The sequence below is a fragment of the Parambassis ranga genome, chromosome 21 (assembly GCF_900634625.1).
Source record: "Parambassis ranga chromosome 21, fParRan2.1, whole genome shotgun sequence".
NCBI classification, from domain to species: domain Eukaryota; kingdom Metazoa; phylum Chordata; class Actinopteri; family Ambassidae; genus Parambassis; species Parambassis ranga.
Window position 1 is genome coordinate 5,039,194 of NC_041041.1, and position 22,097 is coordinate 5,061,290.

At 43.3% G+C, this 22,097-nt stretch overlaps 1 protein-coding gene across 1 annotated transcript; it reads left to right on the forward strand.

Moving 5' to 3' along the window:
- Positions 1-1,025: 1,025 nt before the first annotated feature.
- On the forward strand, positions 1,026-21,355 carry zmym2 (zinc finger, MYM-type 2). The gene is made up of 25 exons (XM_028393512.1): positions 1,026-1,112; positions 6,128-6,814; positions 7,155-7,323; positions 8,638-8,792; positions 8,954-9,102; positions 9,218-9,380; positions 10,398-10,610; positions 11,343-11,493; positions 11,608-11,723; positions 12,019-12,144; positions 12,782-12,932; positions 13,093-13,265; positions 13,356-13,521; positions 13,632-13,654; positions 13,797-13,938; positions 14,075-14,196; positions 14,284-14,434; positions 14,514-14,657; positions 14,910-15,034; positions 15,101-15,281; positions 15,374-15,519; positions 16,651-16,765; positions 17,773-18,015; positions 18,105-18,228; positions 18,900-21,355. The coding sequence occupies exons 2-25, from the start codon at positions 6,143-6,145 to the stop codon at positions 19,123-19,125; spliced, it is 4,146 nt and encodes a 1,381-aa protein (XP_028249313.1). The 5' UTR covers positions 1,026-1,112; positions 6,128-6,142; the 3' UTR covers positions 19,126-21,355.
- Positions 21,356-22,097: the final 742 nt, after the last annotated feature.

Consider the following 22,097-nt stretch of genomic DNA (forward strand, 5'->3'; position numbering starts at 1 on the left):
ATTACGCGAGGAAACCCGATGTTGCGCCGACCCAGCTGACAACATGAACTCTCTCAACCCGGATCCGCTCTCCTGATTGGACCCGAGCTGTTCACTTCAATGCAGCTGATTTTAGCTTCGAAAAAACAGACTTTCAGCAGCTAAACTGGGGCCGGTTACCATGGGAGATATCACATGTATCGATAACGGTCAATCAGCTTAATGGAGCAATTTAATTGCCAGCCATGAAAGCCCTGATTGCCCCATGTGCGCCTGCGCGGCGAAAAAAAATATTAATAGGAATGGACGCCATCAAAGAGAGTGATAATTAAAGTGAGGTCTCACTCTGCTTTTACTTCCGGTAACGACACTAGTGCGCACGTAGGCAATGCAAACACATGTTTTAGGGATTTTTTTTTTAGGTCTAATTGTAACAAAAGAGCTCAAAAACACAAACAACTGCAAAAACAGGCTGCATGTGTTGCAAATAACTGAAATGTTTCCAGGGGACCCCAAAAAAGTGACAGTTTCTGCAAATTATTTGAGTTGATACACAAACAATGAGCAAAAACTTACATAATATCAGCCCAATCACAAAATAATAAGGTGTTTCCCACACAGGTCTGTAGCTTTCTCCGATTATTGTGTGATGCTTCAGATGATAGATTGATGATGATTCCTATTATCACTGTTGTTGTTGTTAATGGTGTTGCTTTGGTAGGTAGAAACTTAAATAACAAACCCACCTAAATGATGTATTTCATGAGCTCATCAGCTGTGTCAACATAAAACAATAGATTTTGTCAAAACTGCCCGAAACTACTTCATCTTTTTTTATAACTTTATAAGATAAAGATAATAATTTACATTAAAATAAGTAAAAATATAAACATGTAAATAATAATGCTATAATGTTTGTGTTTAAAGCAGTTGTTATTGTTTTCTGAATGTAGAACAGCTCCTGAAATATTCTGTGCGGAGTGATCGCTCAGAGGAAGCGCCATGAGGTGAGTCGTCTGCTCAATAGACGATCTTTGTACGGAAAGTGGAAAGTTCTACGTTGTGCGCACGCGCTCCCCGGGATTAATGTCAAGGCACAAAAGTGGCGCTACACCGCTTCGAGCTCTACTCCGGTAAGCGAATTTCACAGACGTTTTTTTAACTTATATATGTTACACTTTTACTCCTAATTGGTCAAAGTTTCAGGAACTTGTACGGGCCGCCGGTCGGGTGTCCGGGGAGTCTCTCCAGAGTCACAGCGGGGCGAGGAGACACATTTAGGGATGAATAAACAGTTAATTTGGACAGATTTTTCCCCTCTCTGCTGCTTGCTGTGGCTGCTGCCGCCTCTAGTCTCCAGTATTGTTCAGTTGGTTCCCTAATGGCGGACGGCAGGCTGTGCTGTTTTCCGCTGGGGGAGGAAGAGGAGGAGGAGGAGGAGGAGGAAGGGAGGGAGGTGTGTGTGTGTGTGACAATAATGGCTTTATACCTGGCTTTGGGTCACTGCAACTCACGTACACACGATGCGTGGGGCTTCTTTTGAGTCTCGTTGTTTACCACCGCATGACACAAATGAAGGCAGTTCATGTGATACGTTTGGCGGAGGGCGCCCCTTGTGGCGGCCGGGTATATTTGCCACTGATTGCGCCAGGGTGGACTCCGTGCAGGGTAACTTTCCAATTAAAACCCCGGCGTCACAGGTATCGTAAAAATCGGGCTTTTTATTCGGATCGCAGCTTCCATTTAGCGGCGCTGACGCGTAAATAAGGTACACGAGAAAGGGGATTGTGTAGTAAAAACAAAAACACAACCGTTAGGGGTTGTATTCATGTGTGACACGCTGTGTATCCTGTGCAACGTTTGGCTGCTGTTGAAATCTATATGATGCGAGCAAGTTGTGATCATTTCTGGTGGTGTTTTAACAATGGCGCAGTCTGTGTCTGCTCTCCTCCCCTCGATCCGCCGCTAATCCAATGGCTGTTTGCGCCAGGAAGGGCAGGGGTGGGAACGGAACGGAACACCCTGAACCACGTTTCTTCTGGACTCCAACTTGGAAGCCAACCTAGCCTCTCCTCTAGCCGGGTTATTTATGGAAGAGTTGCGCAGCTCAGGTAGTGCCGGTTCTGTTTAAACTTTTGGACCTGCTCCTTATTGCCAAGTTTGTTAAATATCAGTGCTTGAAAGATGAAAGGAGGAGGAGGAGGAGGAGGAGAGAGGGGATCAGAGCTCGCTGTAACCGGGGGTGCTTGGAGCGGATTTGGTGCTGTGGTGGTCCTTCCATACGGCGTTAATAATCAAGGGCACGGCCATTGGGGGGGCGGTTCTGAAAGCTTGGTACATGCTGTGGTTTTTTTTTTTTCATATGTATTCACAGGAGAGCTCATCAGCTGTGCAGAGCAGCTGCCAGGTAACCGGAATGGACTGTTTTTTAGCCCATCAGCTGGCTTGGGGGATGTTCTGGTGGCTGCGCATTACGCATCACTTCTCAGTGACATAAGACTTATATAATAGTCTCAGGCGTTTAATTTGAATATGTTATATTAGTCGGTTGCTATCTGCGCTACTGGCGCAAACAGCTGCATGTCTCCACCTTGTGACCTGCTTGGGGAAAAAATGTCAACTTGCGCACGCTGACAGTTTTGGAAAGGTAAATGAGCACCTATGAAAGGTGGTGGTGGTGGTGGTGGTGGTGATGTGGCGCAGCCGTTGTTTTATTGCACACCACAGCGCCAGCCCACCTCTCTGTCCACCTGGTGTTGACGTTTGGAGCAAGGTTGCGTGTCAGAGCTCATTAATGCTGGATCCTCGTTTTCCTCTCCTCCACGTGAATGCAGGCTGTCTGGTAGCTCTGCATTGCAGTCTGAACTGAGTCTAGACCGGGCTATTTTTTCCCCTCAGAGCACCACCGGGTTGCTTTGCACATAGATTCATCTGTTGTTGGTGTAATATCAGACCAGGAAGCTGTGATGCATTTTTTTTTTTGCAGCTCATGTTGGTTTTAGGGAGGTGTTGCACATGGAGATGGCTTTGGGTCCCAATACTTTGACACCAGTATTACAATCAGATGACCTTAACACATGTTGTGTGTAGTCATCAGCTTGGGTTATACCTTCTAAAATACACATCTTCTATGCTGTAACAAAACACCACCTTTGGAGGAAGGTTGCAACCCCATCCTGTTTTTTTTTTGTTTTTTTTTGAACAGCCAAGAACAAGGTATTGATCTTGAATGTCATTCTGTTTTGCCTTATGCTTCCTGTCACATGGTCACAGTGAGCAGCTCTTCCTCATCCAGCTTCACTGTTTTATCGTGCTGATCTTTATAATCAGCAAACATGCAGTATACAGTTCTGACAGGGTGTTATTCCAGAGCCTGCACCAGCAGCAGTTGTTTTATTGAAACGTACTGTACGTGCATGATGTGCCGCACCGGCAACCGTTTAACTCTTATATTTCTGAGCAAAACATGCATTTATGACAGAATCTTTATGTTATTTTAGCTCACCAAATACTGTCTATATGCCCCTGCTGTGCACATTTATAAATACAATATTTTGTTATTTTTTTGGACTAGTGGTTGGACAAAACAAGACGCTTGAAGGCATCACAGCAGGCCTAGAGAAACTAATAAAATGCCTATTTTTCTGACATTCAGTAGACAAATACTAACCAATAATTGCTTGTTGAGCTTGGATAATAATTGAGAGTGATTTAACTTCACATAAGACAAAGCTTTCCATTAAAACATTTAAAAAACTTTCATATCAAAGGTGACTGATCGGATCAGCCACTAACTAGACTCCGTTCGGATTCATGCCATTCTCTGGTCTGCATTTGCTAAATGAGAGACCTGAAGTATAATTGACTGTTACTGTGGACATGATTCTGCTTACTGTTCAATCTAATTTTAATTGACAATTTGTGAATATTATGGACAGTATAATGTGCTACAGGGTGTTGAAGACCCAGTGGTCAATTAGGGTCTAATTGCCAACCATTAGTAGGAGATCCTCTCCTTATTTTTGAAAGCAGGAAATAAACAGGGACACCACAGGAAGTCATACATTGGGGAAAATAGCTTTTTTAACATTTGGCGTTTTGGAAGGAACTCGCTCTAGAAAATCTGTGTGGATGCCATTTATATATGCGTCTACAGAAAGCTGTTAGACTTGAGATTGGTTGTTGTGAGGAGACACCACCAGTTATAGAAAGATGTGTCCCAGTTTGTAACCATGTGATGTTTCACAGGGAGGTCAGGTTCACCTGCTGGACTGCAGAGCACATCTTACGCTGCCTAGGTGGAGGATGGATTGTAAATTGATCACAAATAAAAATACGAAAATGTGGCAAGATCACATGGTTAATATGAATACTCCTCTCTGCCTTTATCCTCCAGGATGCCGCTGTAGTGCTGTGATTTTTATTAGATGCACCCCACAGTGCTGGGACCAAAATGGCCACCGCACAGTGATGTCAAGTCAGTGACCTGGCTTCCTCTGTAGTGCAGACTGTGAAGTCTACATGTAGGTGCATTCAGGCTCTTTGTGTCATGGGCGAATAACTACAGCTACGAGGATCATTGTCTGTGCAGCAGTGAGTCTGTGGGTTAGCATCTGTTGGTGTATTTTGTGCATGTGTGTTTCTGTGCTGCAGCTGTCAGCAGTGATCTGATATGTGGTTTACAGTCACACTCGCTGCTGTGTGACACAGAAATGAGATTTTGACAGAAACAGATCAATATAGAATGTAGAAACATCCTAAAAGTGCTTTGAATGTGGCATTAAATCAGAGCAGACTGCTTCTATTGTATAGATAATGAATAATTCCACATTTAATAAATCATTTACATTTTTCATCGCATCATATTTATGTATATTTTCTAAACCGTTTGAATAATCAACAACTCAACAGCACCCAGATGTAGAGCTCAGAGTCCCTGTGGTGGTGGTGGTGGTGATGGGCCTTATTGTCACCGTGGCAACCAAGGTGTAGCTTCACTGGTTGCCTAAGGCAACAAAAGAGTAGCTGTGTAGACTGAAATGCAACGGTGGGGAGTAGTGAGGGTGGGTGAGACGAGAAAGGCACAGGTGACAGTAGAGTGTCCTGTAGTTTGGCAAAGAGCTACAGAGAACAGGAAGAGACGTGACGGTGAGGAGGAGGAGGAGGAGGAGGAAGAGGAGGAGGAGGGGCTGCAATGTTGCCCCCGTTGCTGGGCAGGCACGTGGCTGCTAAGCCATGGAGACACCATCTCTACCATTACATCTGTTGAGCATTGAATGCAACCAGAGCTCTCAAAGTCATTCTTTAATTCACCTTTCATTCAAATAATTTAAAGAAAATACTTCCAGAACAAATATTTTTGGTTTTGTAAATAAATTGAGATGATATATTTGCAAGAAAGACATTGGTTTCATGTCTATGAGGATGCCATTTGGTTTTACTAACCTAATGACAGATTAAAAATGACGTCTGAAATGACTCTCTAAGCTGCTGTTGCTGTGGGGTGTCCCTGACATTTGAGAAATTTTGGGTGGTCAAAAACCAAATATATTCAAAAATGTTATCACTGCATGGCAGATTTAACATTTTAATTATTTGGTTGTAGCACCCACCTGCCCTTTCATGTGTGTTTTCTTTGTATGTTTGATCAGACATCAGTGACCTAAATGAGGCAATGCAGCATCACTGCAGCATCACTTCAGTGTCATCACAGCATTCATTTTGACTCTGACTGTAAGCAGAGCATCCAGTGAAATCAGAGGTTATAGCTGGACCTTTGAAGTGACGGGCTCATGTGGTATCTGGGACAAGCTCGGTTGAAAATTAGATTTGATGTTTTAATGGGTCAGTTCACCGACATTGCACAAAAATCTACTATCTAGTAGAAGGTGGTATGAAGCTATTCAAATGTTTTTGGGGATAGCGTGTTTGGTGAACTAACCTAAATATGACAGCCAGAGTGGTGACAAATGCAGAAGCTGTGGTTGCAGCAACGGTGGCAATGAATCTTCATCAGGCATGAGGAGGTGTGTGGGGAGGGCTTGCCTATAGGGGATACCTGAGCTATCTGTACAGCTGTCAGACATTGTAACACCAATTAGGTGGTGCTTGCTTCACCTAATTGTGTCCTTTTGTTTTGTCTTGCCAGGTGGTTGCCTTAGTGATGGACGGGGAGTCGGAACCAAACCCTGTTGTGGCAGAAGAAGCAGGGGAGCGGGTGGAGCCCATGGATGCCACTCCCTCCCCTCAGCAACAGGCCGTGCCCCCCTCTGAGGAGTCTGGGGAGGCAGTTTCCATGGTAACGGAAGATGGAGCCACAAAAGAGGGTGGCACGGAGGATAATGACGATGATGTGGTTCTCGTTGGGGAGGAGGCTCCCCAGCCTTCTGCCACAACCTTACCCCAAGACACAGCCAACACAGATAGTCCAGAGCCGGCTGCTGCCGTGGCAACTGTAGACATGTCCACAGCAGCAGTGCCTTCCAAGACTCCCAGTTCTCCTGCGTCTTCCAACGCGTCCACGGCAACTCCGAAGACCACAGCAGCAGAGCCTATTGTCATTGATGACGAGGAGGACTCTGAACAGAAAGACACTTCCTCCGCCTCACCAGTACCCCCTGGTGCCTCCTCTGCAGCCCACTCACCAGGTGCACTCAGCAGCACTGAGCCAGACTCAGAGATCAGGATCGCCAGTGTCACCACGCTGGGCTCCAGTAGCCAGAAAGGAAGCTCCACCGTAAGTTCTCCACCACATCTAGTGGACGTCCAGGGAGACATGAACCTGATGATAACCTCTGTGACATCACTGCAAGGAGGAACAGCGGCTGTCACGGTGGTGAGAATCCACAGAAATGATTTTATATAGGCTCATTTTTACCTGTCACGTTCACTGAGGTAGTCTGCTGGTAAACACTAGTGAAAGCAGGTGTTCTCTCTGGCATAGCAGGTTTATTCTTGGCAAAATGATATCTTCTTCATGGCACTGCTGAAAGCTGATAACATACGCCAATATTTATTTATCAAAGATTCATTGGCAGCTTCTTAAATCAGAGGAGGTTGGATTCAGTGCAGATTTACATACTGCACAACATATGACATCTATGTGTGTGGGGTTCCTTCCCAACTTGTTTTCTGATGTTACCTTGTTAATAACATAAAACTCCTTGTGCATCCAGGCAGGGGACGGCCAGGCAGAGGAAAACGGTCTGCAGATCAGCAGTTCGTTCAGCCTGAATCCCGACACCCCATCTGGTCGACCGACTGCCTCCTTCAACCCTGGGCGGGGCACAGGCCCCATGGGCCAGCTAGTACAGAATGGAGACACAGGGACACACAACAGGGCAGGTAGGAGATTTATTATCAAGCAGATGTTCTACCTTTTAATTAAAAATGACCAAAATGAAGTTCCAGTTCCAGTTCCAGTTATGCAGGCTAGCATCAATTTGTCACCTATTGCCACTGCTGGTATGACCAGTGTGTTCATTCAGCCTGAACTTCTACATCTACTTCATACATGTAGGAGACACGTAGCATCCTTGTGTCGATCTTCTATGAAGTTGCTCTTTATATATTTTCTTAATTTAGTGCTTTTTACATTAAGTAAGAGGAAACAAGGATAAAGGATGGGCTCACCGTCAAACTGCTGTAGCCTGTAGTTGATTTGAGCCTTTGCTGCTCATCATTCCTCTTTCTCCTCCTTGCTGGTTTGTGTTTGTAGATATCAAGTATTTACTTGTATTTACTCTTGTTTATGACTTGTTTTTATGATTTGATCATCATGATACAAGATGGAATTTTGCCACTAATGGTTTTCCTGTTTTGTGAGATTATTCTTCACATTATTATAAAACATGTTACAGTGTTTTCAGTCTCCTTTGATAGATTATTCTAAATGGATTTTACTTACCACAGTCTAAATAGTCTTATTGTCTTAATGCATGTGATGCTGAGCCTATTGAAGGAAAAGGACTTCAAGGTCATACCTTTATGAGGCTCTAGGTGGTGCTGTTCACTGCAGTTACAGTTCTGTAATGTGTATTTTTTTTAAATTTTCAGATCATTCTAGCTGCACAGCATCTTCACTAGTTTTACTATTACAGAAATATTTTGGCTAAAGATGTAACAAGTGTGAGATTACCAAGGGTGTGAGGTTATTTACTCCACAAGACTGATGTTTTATCATGGCTGGGGTGTATTTTACCTGTTGCCTCAGGTTTAAGTGGAATACCATATACAGCCAGAAGCATTCCTTATTCAACATTTGATGCATGTTATGCCTCTGTTTCACCTTTAGTTTTACTGACCATCATCTGTCCAATAAAGGAGAAAAAAACACTCAACACATAAAAAACATATAGTCATTGTTAATGGAATGTAAGGAATGCCCAGACTTCTTAAGTTAATAAAGACGTGGAAAAAGTAATGAAGAACCCACTTCTAGTATCTGATATTGCCAGAATTATATAGGCATGCTTCTTTCTAGAGTGTATTCCACTTATTTGTGATAGATTTTAAAACATCTTTGGAGACTGGCTGTTGGAATTTGCTAGTCTTCAAATGCAGGATGTTTTTCCTGAATTGAGAGCTTCATCAGCTAAAATCGACAGTCAGTCAGTCTACAGACTTTTTTTCACCACTCTTTCTGTCTCTCTCCTTCAGATTCGTGGATTTCTCAGTCAGCCTCAGTCCCCCGCAACCAAAAACAGACGGGGGTGGACTCTCCGTCACCAGCCACGTCGCTGCCCAAACCTCCAGGCCAGTCTTCCTCATCTACTTCCGCCTCAGGCTCTCAGCAACAGCCCAGGACAGTCAAGGTAATACAACGAATTATATTAAAATCTCTTGAAGTTTTACATGACCAAAACCTGTATGCCTGTGTTGTACAGCTAATCAAGTACTCAAGGTTCCCAAGGTTACTTATTGTTGTTGTAAAACTTTAATTTGGGTGGTAACTTGTTGTGTTTCTTTATTTCAGGTGACCTGTGCTAACTGTAAAAAGCCTCTGAAGAAAGGCCAAACAGCCTACCAACGCAAAGGCTCCACACACCTCTTCTGCTCCACTACCTGTCTCTCTGCCTTCTCACACAAACCCGCCCCCAAGAAAAGCTGCACCATGTGCAAAAAGTGAGTCCTGTTTGCAGTACGCGTAACACGTTAATCAGGTCCCATAGATGTGTTCTGATAAAGCAGCTGTTTTGTAGATGTTTTTATCTCTCTGTGCTGTGTTTGTGTTTTCCAGAGACATCACAAACATGAAGGGCACTATTGTGGCCCAGGTCGACTCCAGCGAGGCTTTTCAGGAGTTCTGCAGCACAGGCTGTTTAGGTGCATATGAGAACAAGCAAAACCCTCCCAAATCAGGCCTCAAAACCAAATGCACCGTCTGTGGCAAGCTCACAGAGGTCAGTCACCTCCCGTTTTGTCTACCTACAGATAAACCTGTGTATAAATATTGACCAAATTCATAAGTGAGTCCCAGACTTAAAGAGTACTAGCTGCAGACACAGTCAAAAAGCAAACTGAAAATCCACTCCCAATATGTAAAGAACTGTGTGCACATCTGCTGTCTGTGTAGTGGTGTCATCAAAGATTTGATGCAATCTGGTGGTGTCTCTAATACTCTCACAGACTGCACACAACATCACAAACACCTTTCAATTTAATGCAGCAAATACACTCAGAGCCTCTGGGCTGCTAGCATGGCTGTAGAGTCCATGTTAGGCCTCACTCCCCCTTCATTATTTACATCCCAGGCCTGAATGTTTGTTTTGAACAGATGAATATTTCATGCCTGACTCCTGTTGCATTTTATCTACATCTTCTCAACCCCCTTGTTTATTTTTTCCTCTTTGATTCTTATCCCTTAATGAAAATTCTTTTACCCTTCATTTCGTTGCCTCCACATCTCTCCTCTGCGTTATCGCCTTCCTCCTCAAGCCGCTTTCATTCATTATTTATCTCTCATCTGTCTTTATCCCTGTCTGGCTTTGCTGTTTTTTTTACTTCACTCTTTCTGACCTCTCTTGACTGGTTTCTTTTCTCCAGCCTTCCATTTTCACTGAAGGTTTTCAGGGTACATTTTTAGCAGACCTTCATTACCACCACACTCCAAAACTTCTCAGACACTGACACATTACAACACACCTTTTTCCTTCAGCTTTAGTTTACTTGAATTTGAGACTTTTTTCAAAATGTGTTTTTTGTGCTGCCATCTTTGAGGTTAAATAAGCTGAAATCTGTTCTTGACATGACTTCTTCAGCTTATAGTGTAGGCATTCATGACTATATTATATCACTGTGTTGATTATTTCATCATCTCTTCGAAGGACAGTTTAATCATCACATAGATTTTTACAGAAGGTAGAAGAAGCGGATGCAAAACAACTCACAATGAGTCTTTTATTTTTTTCTGTCTACAGATCCGACACGAGGTCAGCTTTAAGACGGTGACCCACAAGATCTGCAGTGATGCGTGTTTCAACGTTTACCGCAGGGCCAACGGGCTGATCATGAACTGCTGTGAGCAGTGTGGTGACTACCTGCCCAGCCGCGCTTCAGCCAACCACTTCCTGCTGGTCGATGGCCAACAGAAACGGTTCTGCTGCCACAACTGCATCAGGGAGTTCAAGCAGGTAACCGGACACATGCCGCATGCAGCAACATGTCTGCTTGGTTTTAATAGTTTATTCTGCATTCGTTTAATCAATAATTTATTAAATGAATAATAGACTTTGATAATATGCAGTATCATCACACATCACTTGTGTATTGTTAAATCCCCTTAGGAGGTCAATCTGACATTTTTTACTGAAGATGTTGAAGATGAAGAAGTTAAAACCTAATGCCATTGTTAAGCAGTGTTTGCTCAAAATTAGAGGTTGAAACTATCGGTTGCTTGGCAACACCAGCTTATTGGACATTTCGCCAACAATTGGAGAAACCTCCAGCTAAAAATTTGAACCACAGTCTGGTTTTTCCAGTCGTGAGATGTTGTCTGAGTGATGCCTGCTGGACTTAAATTCCTCTGTAAGGCATTTAATTGTTATTTAATTATCTGCCCAGTTGTGTACAGTAAAGTACAGTATTTGTTAGCCTGAGAACAAATTGACTGGTCATTTCAACATTTTCCAAGGCTGCTGCTGCTGTAAGTCTTTACGGTAACGAGTGAACACAGGTTGTAGTTTGTGATTTGTTTGGCCAAGCAGACCAGCAGGTAAATGAGTCACTAAACAAATATACGGACTGTTAGCTACAGTAAAGGGAGGATTTGTTTTGTTTGCTCTGTTAATACTCACATTTCAAGGTCTACTTGGTAGAAATCTGAACCGCTCTTTTTGACCTGATGTTCTCCATCTCTCCCTCAGGCCCACAGTAAACTTGCAACCTGTCTGACTTGCAAAACTTTGATAAAGACGGGTGAGGTGCTCCACAGCCTCGGAGCCAGCGGCACCATGGGGTCCTTCTGCTCCGTCAACTGTATGAACAAGGGCAAGCTCACATCAACCTCATTCATCAGTGAGTAGCCAGAATACTCTACTCTAAATGTTGTGGACATCAAATTAATTCTCTGCCATGTTGCAGCTTTGTTTTTTTTGTGTTCTAATGTATGTTCATTCTCTGTGTGTGCAGACTCAGAGCCCACATGTCACTTCTGTAAGAGAAACTCGTTACCACAGTACCAAGCCACACTCCCAGAGGGAAACATTCTAAACTTCTGCAGCTCACATTGTGTCACCAAGTTCCAGGTGAGGATTCAGAGCTGGTGCTAATAGGATGTTTTGTACAGAAAATATCTGGCGATTCATGCCTCTATTAAGAAACAGGCCCATGTTGCATTACTTTACATCTCAGTGAGAAAACATATATAACTACCATGATATATATATATCAATGTTTATGATACAAAGTTTATAAAATACCAGCCACAAACACAGGTGACATATTGGTGGTGGTGGTGGTGTGACTTGACATACCAGTATCAGGATGTCTTTTTGGATATCGTTACACACAAGCTGCAATAACTGCCGCCTTTCTTCACAGAATGCTACTCTCCAAACAGCAACCAACGGACAGACACCCGTCTCCACCACAAACGACACCGTCCAGCTGAAATGTAATTACTGTCGAGGAGCGTTCAGCTTGAAGCCTGAAATTCTGGAGTGGGAGGTGAGACAAACTTTTAATCTGGGCACAGATGGCACAATCAGACAGTTTGGTGTCTCTTTGTTACAGTATTTTAAACCGCAATACATTTGTCTTCGGAATCAACAAGTAGGCAGTCAAGAAAGCATTAATCTGTATTTGTTAAAATCATTTTTTTTAATTCTTTGATCAAAACTTTTAAACTTGTTACTGCAATGTTTTGTTAGATCTGTAGCTTCACGTATTGGACTCTTGGTTTTAAAAAAATATGGCCTCATTTATACACCAAACCCCATACAACAAAACCTTAAAAACACTCAGACTCTGTGCGTGTACATGCAGGTTATTAAACAAGGTTAAATATGCCAGTAAAAAGGCTTACTTCCTCTCATCTCAAATAATATGTACTGACACATAACCACATCAATAAAGGGTGGAAAGCAGCATGGGAGCCAGCGGTTATGTTATGTGGTTTCATTTGTTCTATATTTTCCTTCAGTCAGTGTTTAATAAACAATGTGTGAATGCAGCTTGGTTGTTTTCCCAAAGATTTTGTAGCTAAGGTGGCTTGTGTTTTGTCGCGTTGACTGGAATTAGAGGCCATGATGAATCTTAATCCAGAATAAATGCAATACATTTATTAAATGTTTTTTTCCTGCAGGATAAAGTCTACCAGTTCTGTAGTAAGACGTGCTGCGAGGACTACAAGAAGCTCCACTGCATTGTGACGTTTTGCGAGTACTGTCAAGAAGAGAAGACGCTACATGAGACAGTCAAGTTCTCTGGGGTCAAGAGGCCATTCTGTAGCGAAGGTACTCCACTCCACTTTAGGGCACTTGAATAAATCTGTAATTTCCTTGAAAGCTTTGAAGCAGTGAACCCTGTTTGTCACACATCTGACGTCTTATAATCTGTTTTTTTATAGTATAGACCACTTAGCATCTGTCCTTTTCTTCCTGTGTTCATTTTCAGGCTGTAAGCTGTTGTATAAACAGGATTTTATTAAGAAGTTGGGTCTGAAGTGTGTGAGCTGCAACCACTGCCACCAGCTGTGCAAGAGAGGTGTGACCAAGCAGCTCGGTGGCATGACTCGGGACTTCTGCAGTGAGACTTGTGCCAAGAAGTTCAACGACTGGTACTACAAGGTCAGCTCACACACAAAGGAATCAAATAAATGTGCTGTTTGTGTACACAGGAGTTAGTCCTTATTATATCGTTCTCATTGCGGCCACTAGGCGGCGAGGTGTGACTGCTGTAAGGTGCAGGGTAGCCTGACGGAGTCTGTGATGTGGAGGGCGGAGATGAAGCAATTCTGCGACCAGGACTGTCTGTTGAAGTTCTACTGCCAGCAGAACGAGCCCATCATGGTCACACAGAAAGGCCCAGAAAACTCCACCATAGGTACAAATGTTTGCATAAATTGCTTTCAAAGCATCAGTTGCTTGTTCGGATACATAACCTGGTCACTCTCCTTGATTGATAAATAAGTGATCCATTTTATTTCCTTACAGGGTTGGAAGGGGCCAAACTTGGGGTAAGTAGGAATTTGAAATGTGTCATCACCAACTTTCCATAAATTTACCTCAACAATATGACCGAATTCACCCCTTAGCACTTTAAAATCCAGTGAATCGACTCAGAAATGTGACATGTACATTTCTCTTCCATGTTGGCAGCTGGTGAACCAGAGTGCTGCTACTTACACTGGTGGAGGTTTGCTACGAGATGTCAAAAACAAGGCGGTGCTCTGCAAGCCGCTCACACTGACCAAGGCGACATACTGCAAACCACACATGCAGAGCAAACTTTTACAGACGGGTAAACGTGTTTTGTCTTGTCATATTTTTAATTGGCTGAATTGTTTGTGTCACAAAAAGAGAAGCAACAAGGATGAAAGGAAATTGAACAATGCAGTTCAGCTGCATGTATTAAATGTCATGTTTGGTTTCCACAGATGTAGATGACGGTGTAAAGAGGGAGTATATTCCTGTGCCCATACCTGTGCCCGTCTTCATCCCCATCCCAATGAACATGTATGCCCAGGTCACCCCTACTCCAATCTCTCTGCCTGTACCGGTAAGCCAGGGTCATGAACACGGAAAGCTTCATAGATTATGTTATTAATTTATTATTCACTAATCACAGACATTGTGTCTTGTCTAGGTTCCTGTGCCTGTGTTTCTGCCTACCACCCTGCAGGGAGCAGAACAGATTGTCCAGACCATCAGTGAACTAAAAAACAAAGTGCCCTCTGACCCCCTGGAGGCTGATCTGATTTCTATGGCTGACATGATCGCAGAGGATCACAAGCCAGGTGACAGATACAGTACTGATGTTGATACATCTACACTTCTGTGCAAAAGTTTAGGGAACTAAAACTGATCATATTTCAGATGTGAAGCCAGTGAAGGTGAAGAAGGAGCCTGGAGGAGAGGCGCCCTCCAGAAGCAGCAGCAGCAGCAGCAACAGCTCTGAGGAAGAAGAGGAGGAGGACAAGTATGAACCCGACCTGGACCTGGAGGCAGACTTCCCTCAAGGTAAACAACGCTCCATGAAATAGCTGCAAAAATTAAAAAATTATTGCTAAAATGTAAAAAAGGAAGATCAATTTTGTCTGGCTGTAGCCAATTTTAAATGCCTCTTAATTGAATCTGAACCTGTTTGGTTGGGTCTCCACCTCACATCCGTTCAGTGTATGCAAACTCCTATTCATTACATTAACAATTATTATTATTATTATTATACAAGTCAGTAAATAAGAAAAAAATGTATGTTGTTGTTTGTCTCAGCCTCAGACCCTGCACCAGTCCTAGAGGGAATGGATGAGGACATGGGCTTCTCTTTACCTCCGGTCCTGGCAGAGGAGAAGGAAGAACCGGAGGAGTCTGCACCCCAACCGCAGCCCAGAAAACAAGTATGCATACATGCACACACACGCAGCAGTTAGAAATGTTGCACTGGCTAATTCACTGTGTTGCAGGGGAACAAGAGGCGGGCGGTAGAGGAGAGCTCGTCTTCCTCTTCCCATCCAACCTGCAGACCCTCAGAGAGACGATCGTTGCCTCTCAAAGCTCGTTACGGCATCCATGCCTGGAAACGCTGGGCACTGTCTCCTCCTGACCAATCAGATGACACCAAAGTGAAGGACGGCTCCAAATCAGGTAAGCTTAATGTAACGTGCCTACATGTGACAGGTGAGGTGCATGTGTGGTGTGTTAACAACAGTCCGTTGTGTGTCCGTTCCCACCTCCAGCAGCCTGGTGTAAAAGTAACCTCCTGTCACTGAGCTCAGAGGAACTGAATGCGGCGCTGTCCCAGTTTGTCAGGGAAGTCTGCAGGCCCAGTGGGGAACGCTACTCTCCAGACAGCATACTCTACCTGTGTCTGGGGATCCAACAGGTGGGTACCAAGACAGAGTATTGATTAGCAGAAAAACCCAATCCTCCTAGATTGTATATATCAAAATATATGTGTCTATACTGAGGTTAGATGGTATCTTATGATTACCCTGAAAATATGTTTTGAGGTAAATTATATTCCCTTGTCTTACTCACCAGCCTGTCACATCAGACCAAAAAAAAACAGATTTTAATGTGTTTACCTGCTTCTAACACAATTCAGTAAACATACTGATGGTCTTGTAAAGCTGGTGTAAGACAGCACATAGCAGTGTGCTTTGTTTTATCCAACCGGTCACATTTATCTTTTTACTGTGTGAGCAAGAAAAATTCAGGAGCTACTTTTGAGCCTATTTTATATTAAAAACAAAATAATAGGGCTTTATGGTGGCCCAAGTAAATGCAGCACAGTTTTAGCCCCGCCCCTTTTGTTGGATGTGTCTCTCTTTGTTCCTTTCTACTTCTAGTATTAAATGAGGGTTAAAAAATTACAACCGAAATATTTTAGATAAATATCTAAATAAATATAAAGATAAATATATTCCTAAATATAGGAAAAATTGATGAGGCTTTTTAACCTTTAACCTCAATAGCTATCCATCTCTTGTCAGTATAGGGGTAGGAACCAAAGTGAGAGTGAGTGTTTCCAGTAGGACAGATATTGCTGATGCACAGTCTTTTCCCTCCTCCTCTCACATGTGAGCAGCAGCACACTATGGCTGCATGGTGGAGCACAGGATTTAAAGTCTTCAGCAGAGGGATTTTACAGAGAGAACAATGTAAGAATGATTTATGTGTTTGTGAACTGCAGTTTAAACAGATTGTGTAAAGTTTTTGTTGTGATTTAATAGTGTGGAAAATACATGTTCCAGGTTTGCTGCTGACCTTCCCCTCCTTTTTAAAAAAAAAAAAATCTACCAAGTTAATTGTTTGGTTTTGCAGAGGGAAAGACTTGCTATGTTAAAAGCTTTGAGTCTGAATGTGTCCATTGATTAGAACCATTTGCTGTTCACATCCTGAAAAACAGTGATGATATTTTTATATGAGGACACAAAAGTTTTAAACTCTGTGGTATTGATGCTGGTTCGACCTTTATCTGAAGCCTTTGTTTTGTTTGTGTGTTTGCTTGCAGCATCTTCACGCCAAAGGCCGAAAGGATGACCTGTTCAGTGATCCATGCTACCAGCAGTTCGGAGAGGAGCTTAACAAGGTCCTCAAGGACTGGCAGCCCAGTGTGCTTCCCGATGGTGAGTGCAGCCACACACAGTGTGAGGTCACATCTGCTTAGAACTGTTTAATTTAGGCCCCTTTCACACTGGAGTAAGTCATTCCAGCTAGAGTAGGATTGAGCCCAGCCTTTAAGCTGGATGCGTTCAGACCTATTTTCAATCTGGCTAGCACACACTTGTGTCCGCACTCAATCCGGCTTCATCCAGCGTGTTTGCTGTCCTCCAAACCACTAGGTGGCGCCTCGTAATATACAGAGACCATTCAGGCCGTGTGTGCATGCCCCCCCCCCCCCCCCCCCTTAACAGGAAGTAGCATGTCGATAACCGGAAGTAGCTAGCCGGATTCGCTAGCCACATTTGCATTCACACCTGAGCCACATTTGAGCCAATCCGGCTAGATCCACCTCTCGTGGGTGGATCCACCTCTCGTGGGTGGATCTAGCTGGATTGAAATCAAACTGGATACTGCTGGATTCGAGGTGTTCACACTCAGAAAAAAAACATCTGGATAGGCCCGAATCCTGCTTTAGCCAGATTTTTTTCCCCAGTTTGAACGGGGTATTAGTCCACTTTCTCTGGAGTCATGATACATTTGACCTACTGAGTAAGTTACATATAAAAAATATTAAGCTAGAGAACAACATTCTCGGTCACTTGTAGGGATGATACATCATTTCCTGTTCTGGTGTCCAGTGATTATAACTCTTCTGCTGTTCACATCCTGACAAATTGTGATTGCACTATAATGTTATATGAGGACACGGCTTCAGCACCAACAGGAACACTGTATTTGGATATAGTTTGTTTCTAGTTCATACACTACTGGTGGTGGATAATAAAAGAGGACAAACGATTTTTCTTAGAAGCTATTTTTATTTCATTTTTATCCCACAGACTAAACCACATTCCATATGCTCCAAACTGTAGCTCTAGGCTGTAAAGTTAACATTGGTGCACTAACTGGTACAGTTAGTACAGCTTTTATTTCCTAGTGTGAGTTTTGACTTGCTTGCTGATCCTTTCAGGCTCTCTGTGGGGTCGTGTGGAGGAGCAGAGCCTGTGGAGCAGCCGGCACCTCGGAGAGCAGAGTCCTGCCACTCTGCTGCGCTCTCTGGTTTACCTGAACACCAAATACTTCGGGTTGCGCACCGTGGAGCAGCACCTCCGCCTCTCTTTTGCTAACGTCTATGGCCCCGACACTGTCCATCCTGTCACCAAGGAGACCACCGTCTGCATCCGCGTGCCTTCCATCTCTCAGGATCACCATGGTGAGACCAGAAACTGAAAGATTGTGCGTCGTGAGTACTTGCTCACAGTTTTTATATGCATAACTTTGACATTTATTCTTCTGCTGCAGTGCAAACTGCTTCCAGGAAGAGGAAGCGTAAGTTTCAGGACAAGGACAACGGCAATGACTCCTCTGTACGCTGTCCAGTGAAGAAGCACGAGTGTCACCTCTATGAGCTCTACAGATCTAAGTGGTGGGTTCACTGGTGCAATGTCCACTTGTAGCTGTAGGATATTAATTCATCTGTCAGCAGTTATTCAAGGTGTTCAGAGAGGCTCTACGCCAGTTTGTTTGTTTTTGTTTTTTCCAGGTGGCTAACATTTTAAAATACCGAAAACAGCTTAAAGATGCCACTGAGTTCAGATCGTTTAACATTTCAAGTCTTAAAACAAAAGAACCTGTTTTATTTTACTGTTTTTGCTTCCATTGCACAGTTAACATGTAAATTAACTTGTTTTATTACTGATTTAAACCAGCCAATAATGGGTGTCCTATGCATCGTTTACTCAGTTAAGTCCTGTGATTAGAACTCATTGCTGTTCACATTCTGAACCACAGTGTTGACTCTTTGAATATGAGGACTTACAATACGTTTCCCCAAATATTTAAAGTGAACTTCAGACCAGCAGATTCTCACTTCTCTCTTCTTGCCCACCTCCCCATTTTGTTCTCCTCCTCCTGCTGCCTTTAATTATCTTATTTTCCCCACATTTTTCTCTTGTACATGTCTCTCATAAAATACTTTCTCTTTCTCGCTTTTGTTTTTTCCTTTCTCTCTCTCTCTACCTGCATTTCTATCCTCCTATTTTCTTCCCCTCCCTCACTCTCTACATCCCTCCCCGCGTCCTCCCTCCCTCTCTCTAGTCCACCGTTGTTGCGGGAGCGTCTAGACGTCTTCTATGTTCAGCCAGATCCAACCTGCAGCCCTGACGACCCGCTGTGGTTCAGCTCCACGCCATTGGAACGACAGATCCTGGAGAGCCTCCTCACCAGAGTCCTCTTGGTCAGGGACGTTTACACAGACAAACAACACATGGAGGAAGAAGAAGAGGAGGAGGACGACGTGGGTGAAGCACCTGGGGGGGAGTAGCAGTAGAAGTTGCTCGGAGGAGGGTGTTTTAGTAGCGTGTGTCCTCTTCGTCTGTCGTAGTGCTCTTCACCTTTGTCACTGACTTACTGTTTCCTCCTGGTGAGGGACGTTCACAACGGGGAAAGTAGAGGATGGTGGTGAAGAGCAGCCCAAACTTCTGCCTCAAAAAGCAAGCTGGAGGACTGCTTTCATAAAGCAGAAGAGTAGGTGGAGCTGTAATATTTCCTTACAGTCAAACTAAATTAGGTAGAACACACAGAGTGACAGAGACGGTTACAATAATATCCTGAAAAAGCAGTTTGCTTTTGTGCATCACCAACGACGATGTGTTTATAGCGCTCAGACAAGCAGCTTAAGAATATCTTGACTTCTAGACTGAATCCTACCACAAGGACACCAAAGCCAAGAGACAGGAGGTTTCTGACACTCTCAGCTTCCTCATCAATTTGTGGATGGAAATAATGTTTGTGGTCAGAGTAAATATTTGCAGGGAGGATCACCACCAGGAGGTGGAGGAGGAAGGAGGAAGAAGGTGCGGATGCTGTGTTAGGTGGTTGAAACTCCATCTTTGATGCAGTTAAATGAGCGTTTTTACGTGAAAGCAAAGTTTTAATTGTTGTGTCACAAACATTTGCAGTCGTTTGTAACGCATGCAGATTTGGTCATTTTACTGTCACCACACTCATTAGCAGCATCCTTTCTTCATAAAACAAGATTATCAACAGCTCCTTCCCTTCTTCTCTTTTATGATTTTCCATGTTCAAACCTCTATGCAATGTTTAAGAAGCAGGTCCATGAAATCCCACCTCTCTCCTCTATTTGAAACGAAATGTATTTTAGCCACAAAACTCCGCCCATTATCAAACTTACCAGATGACAGTTAATGAAAGTCGCATCTTCACTGCATAAAGGTGGAATTTCTTACTATCCAACATCCAGCATCCTCTGTGTCAAGATGACCTGCTGCTAACCAACTAACCAACCAGGCTGCTTTCATCCCCTCCTATCATCCTGCTCACCGCTCTTCCTCCGTCAGCACTGCTTCTCAGGCAAAACCGCTGCACCACAGAGGACTCATCCCAGGACAGAGAAAGAGATAGAGAGAGAGGACTTACTCCAAGAGTCCTTTCATCGCTGTGGTGTAGAGGGGGAAAGGTTACCTACCGACATGCTGCGTTTCTTTATGGGACATTAGGGGAACCTTTCATTCATGCGATGTAGCATTACATGCGTACTAAGCCCAGATTGGGTCGCTTTTTGAAGTGTAAATATGAGGTGGATTCAACACAGAGGGACACTGTGTCGTTTTGAAAACTTCAGCTTGAAAACCTGCTTCCTGAGAAGCCTTTAAGAACTGATTATTTATTTCTCTCTTGTTTTTTATTAGTTTGACTGTATCCTCTTCTGTTGGGATGGGGTTTTTATATGGGTGCCATTTCCTTTTCAGTCCTGCGCCCTCGCCTCTTTTGTGTCCATTTAAGGGTATCGGTGGTGAATCATGAAGGACGTGGATCATTCTGCTTTCATCCCCGTTTGTTTCCTTCTGACTGAATTTAGTTTACATTATGAGTGTCATTCTTTATCAGAGCAAAAGCTTCTAATGTGAATCCATTTCTTTTGTTCTTTCATGATCTAAAGTCATTTCAGATTATTATCAATTGTTTATTTTTTGTCCCCACCGTTTTTTTTTTTTTTTTAAATTTGCTGTTTCAGTGTTGTTGAAGTTTAGTTGAGGATTTGTTTTCTACTTCCTCATTTCCTTATGAGATATAAAGCCAGATCTTAAACCTTACAACCAGTCCTCTTCCGTTAGATTTTTCACAAATTTAAAGCCTCTCTGCACAGTCTCCATCAGTGCTCCTCCCAGCTGATGTGAATTTACCTGGTGAATGAGGTCAGGGACTTCCAGAGTTTTTATTTGATCTGGTGCAGGTGTTCGTGTTGGTGTGCACGGTAACATTTCTGGATTTGTCACGCCAGCCGCCCACCCCCAACCAAAAATCCAAACCTTTAAACTTGAAGTGAGAGCAGACCCTGGATCAGACTTGGCTGATTTTCTTTATTTTCTTTTTTTTTTTTTTCCCTGAGCGACTCGGAGGCAGCAGCCAAACCTGTCACGTGTTCGGACCTATACAGGAGACGCTGTGGCTGGCTTCAATGCCTAATGTGAATGTGCCTATCTGTATATACTGAAAGTGAGTGTGAGTCTGATGCTATGTGTGTGGGCTGATATGCTGATACGGTCATGTTAAATAAAAAATTTCATTTTCTAACCAAATGCCTGTTCAGTGCTGTTTCACTCACAAAAGGACAGTTCAGTATATTGGTAGTTGTACTTTAGTGAAATGAAATGGACACACCTGACAGTATCTGGGATGAAAGACTTTGACCGACGACAGACTGAGTCTGGAAACCAGTTTTTTTTTATTTTTAGATGTGTTTAAGTTCAGATTTCTTAGTGTAACTCCTGTTACAGGTTTTTGTAGTAACGGTGCACCACTGCTCCTGTGTCAGCTCAACCTTCCTGCAGTTCTTCTGCAGGCAGCAGGTATTAAAATTGTGATCCTTTGTTTACTGCTCTTTCAGTCCCTGATGGAAGCCAGTGGCTTTTGACTTTGTTTGAAATGTGAGCTGAGGACTCATAATGTGAATTTTTAGCCACTTAAGCCTGCATTTGTGATTAAATGTTTTTTTTCCTCTAAAGTTGCAGAAGATTTATGTTTGATGAAAGGCTTCTGTTCATCATTACAAACTCCTTTTCCTTCATCTTGCCTGTTCATACAGCATAAAAGCGGTGATAAACATTTAGACGTGGTTTTTGATCACCAGGCAGGCGACAGAGAACGAGGGCCTCTTCACTGTGTTCTGACCTTTTTCGCTATCATGTCCCTTTTTTTTTTACAAGGTGCCAGGCGGACATGACAGCGAGGAAGGAAGTGTTATCTGGAGGATGACAAACAGCAGGGCCAGAG

Excerpts from the sequence above, each read along its gene's own strand:
- zmym2 (XM_028393512.1), top strand. The coding sequence starts at position 6,143 with ATGGACGGGGAGTCGGAACCAAACCCTGTTGTGGCAGAAGAAGCAGGG. Across the intron at positions 12,145-12,781 it reads CTGAAATTCTGGAGTGGGAG|GATAAAGTCTACCAGTTCTG; the intron begins GTGAGACAAACT and ends TTTTTCCTGCAG. Across the intron at positions 14,197-14,283 it reads CAATCTCTCTGCCTGTACCG|GTTCCTGTGCCTGTGTTTCT; the intron begins GTAAGCCAGGGT and ends TGTCTTGTCTAG.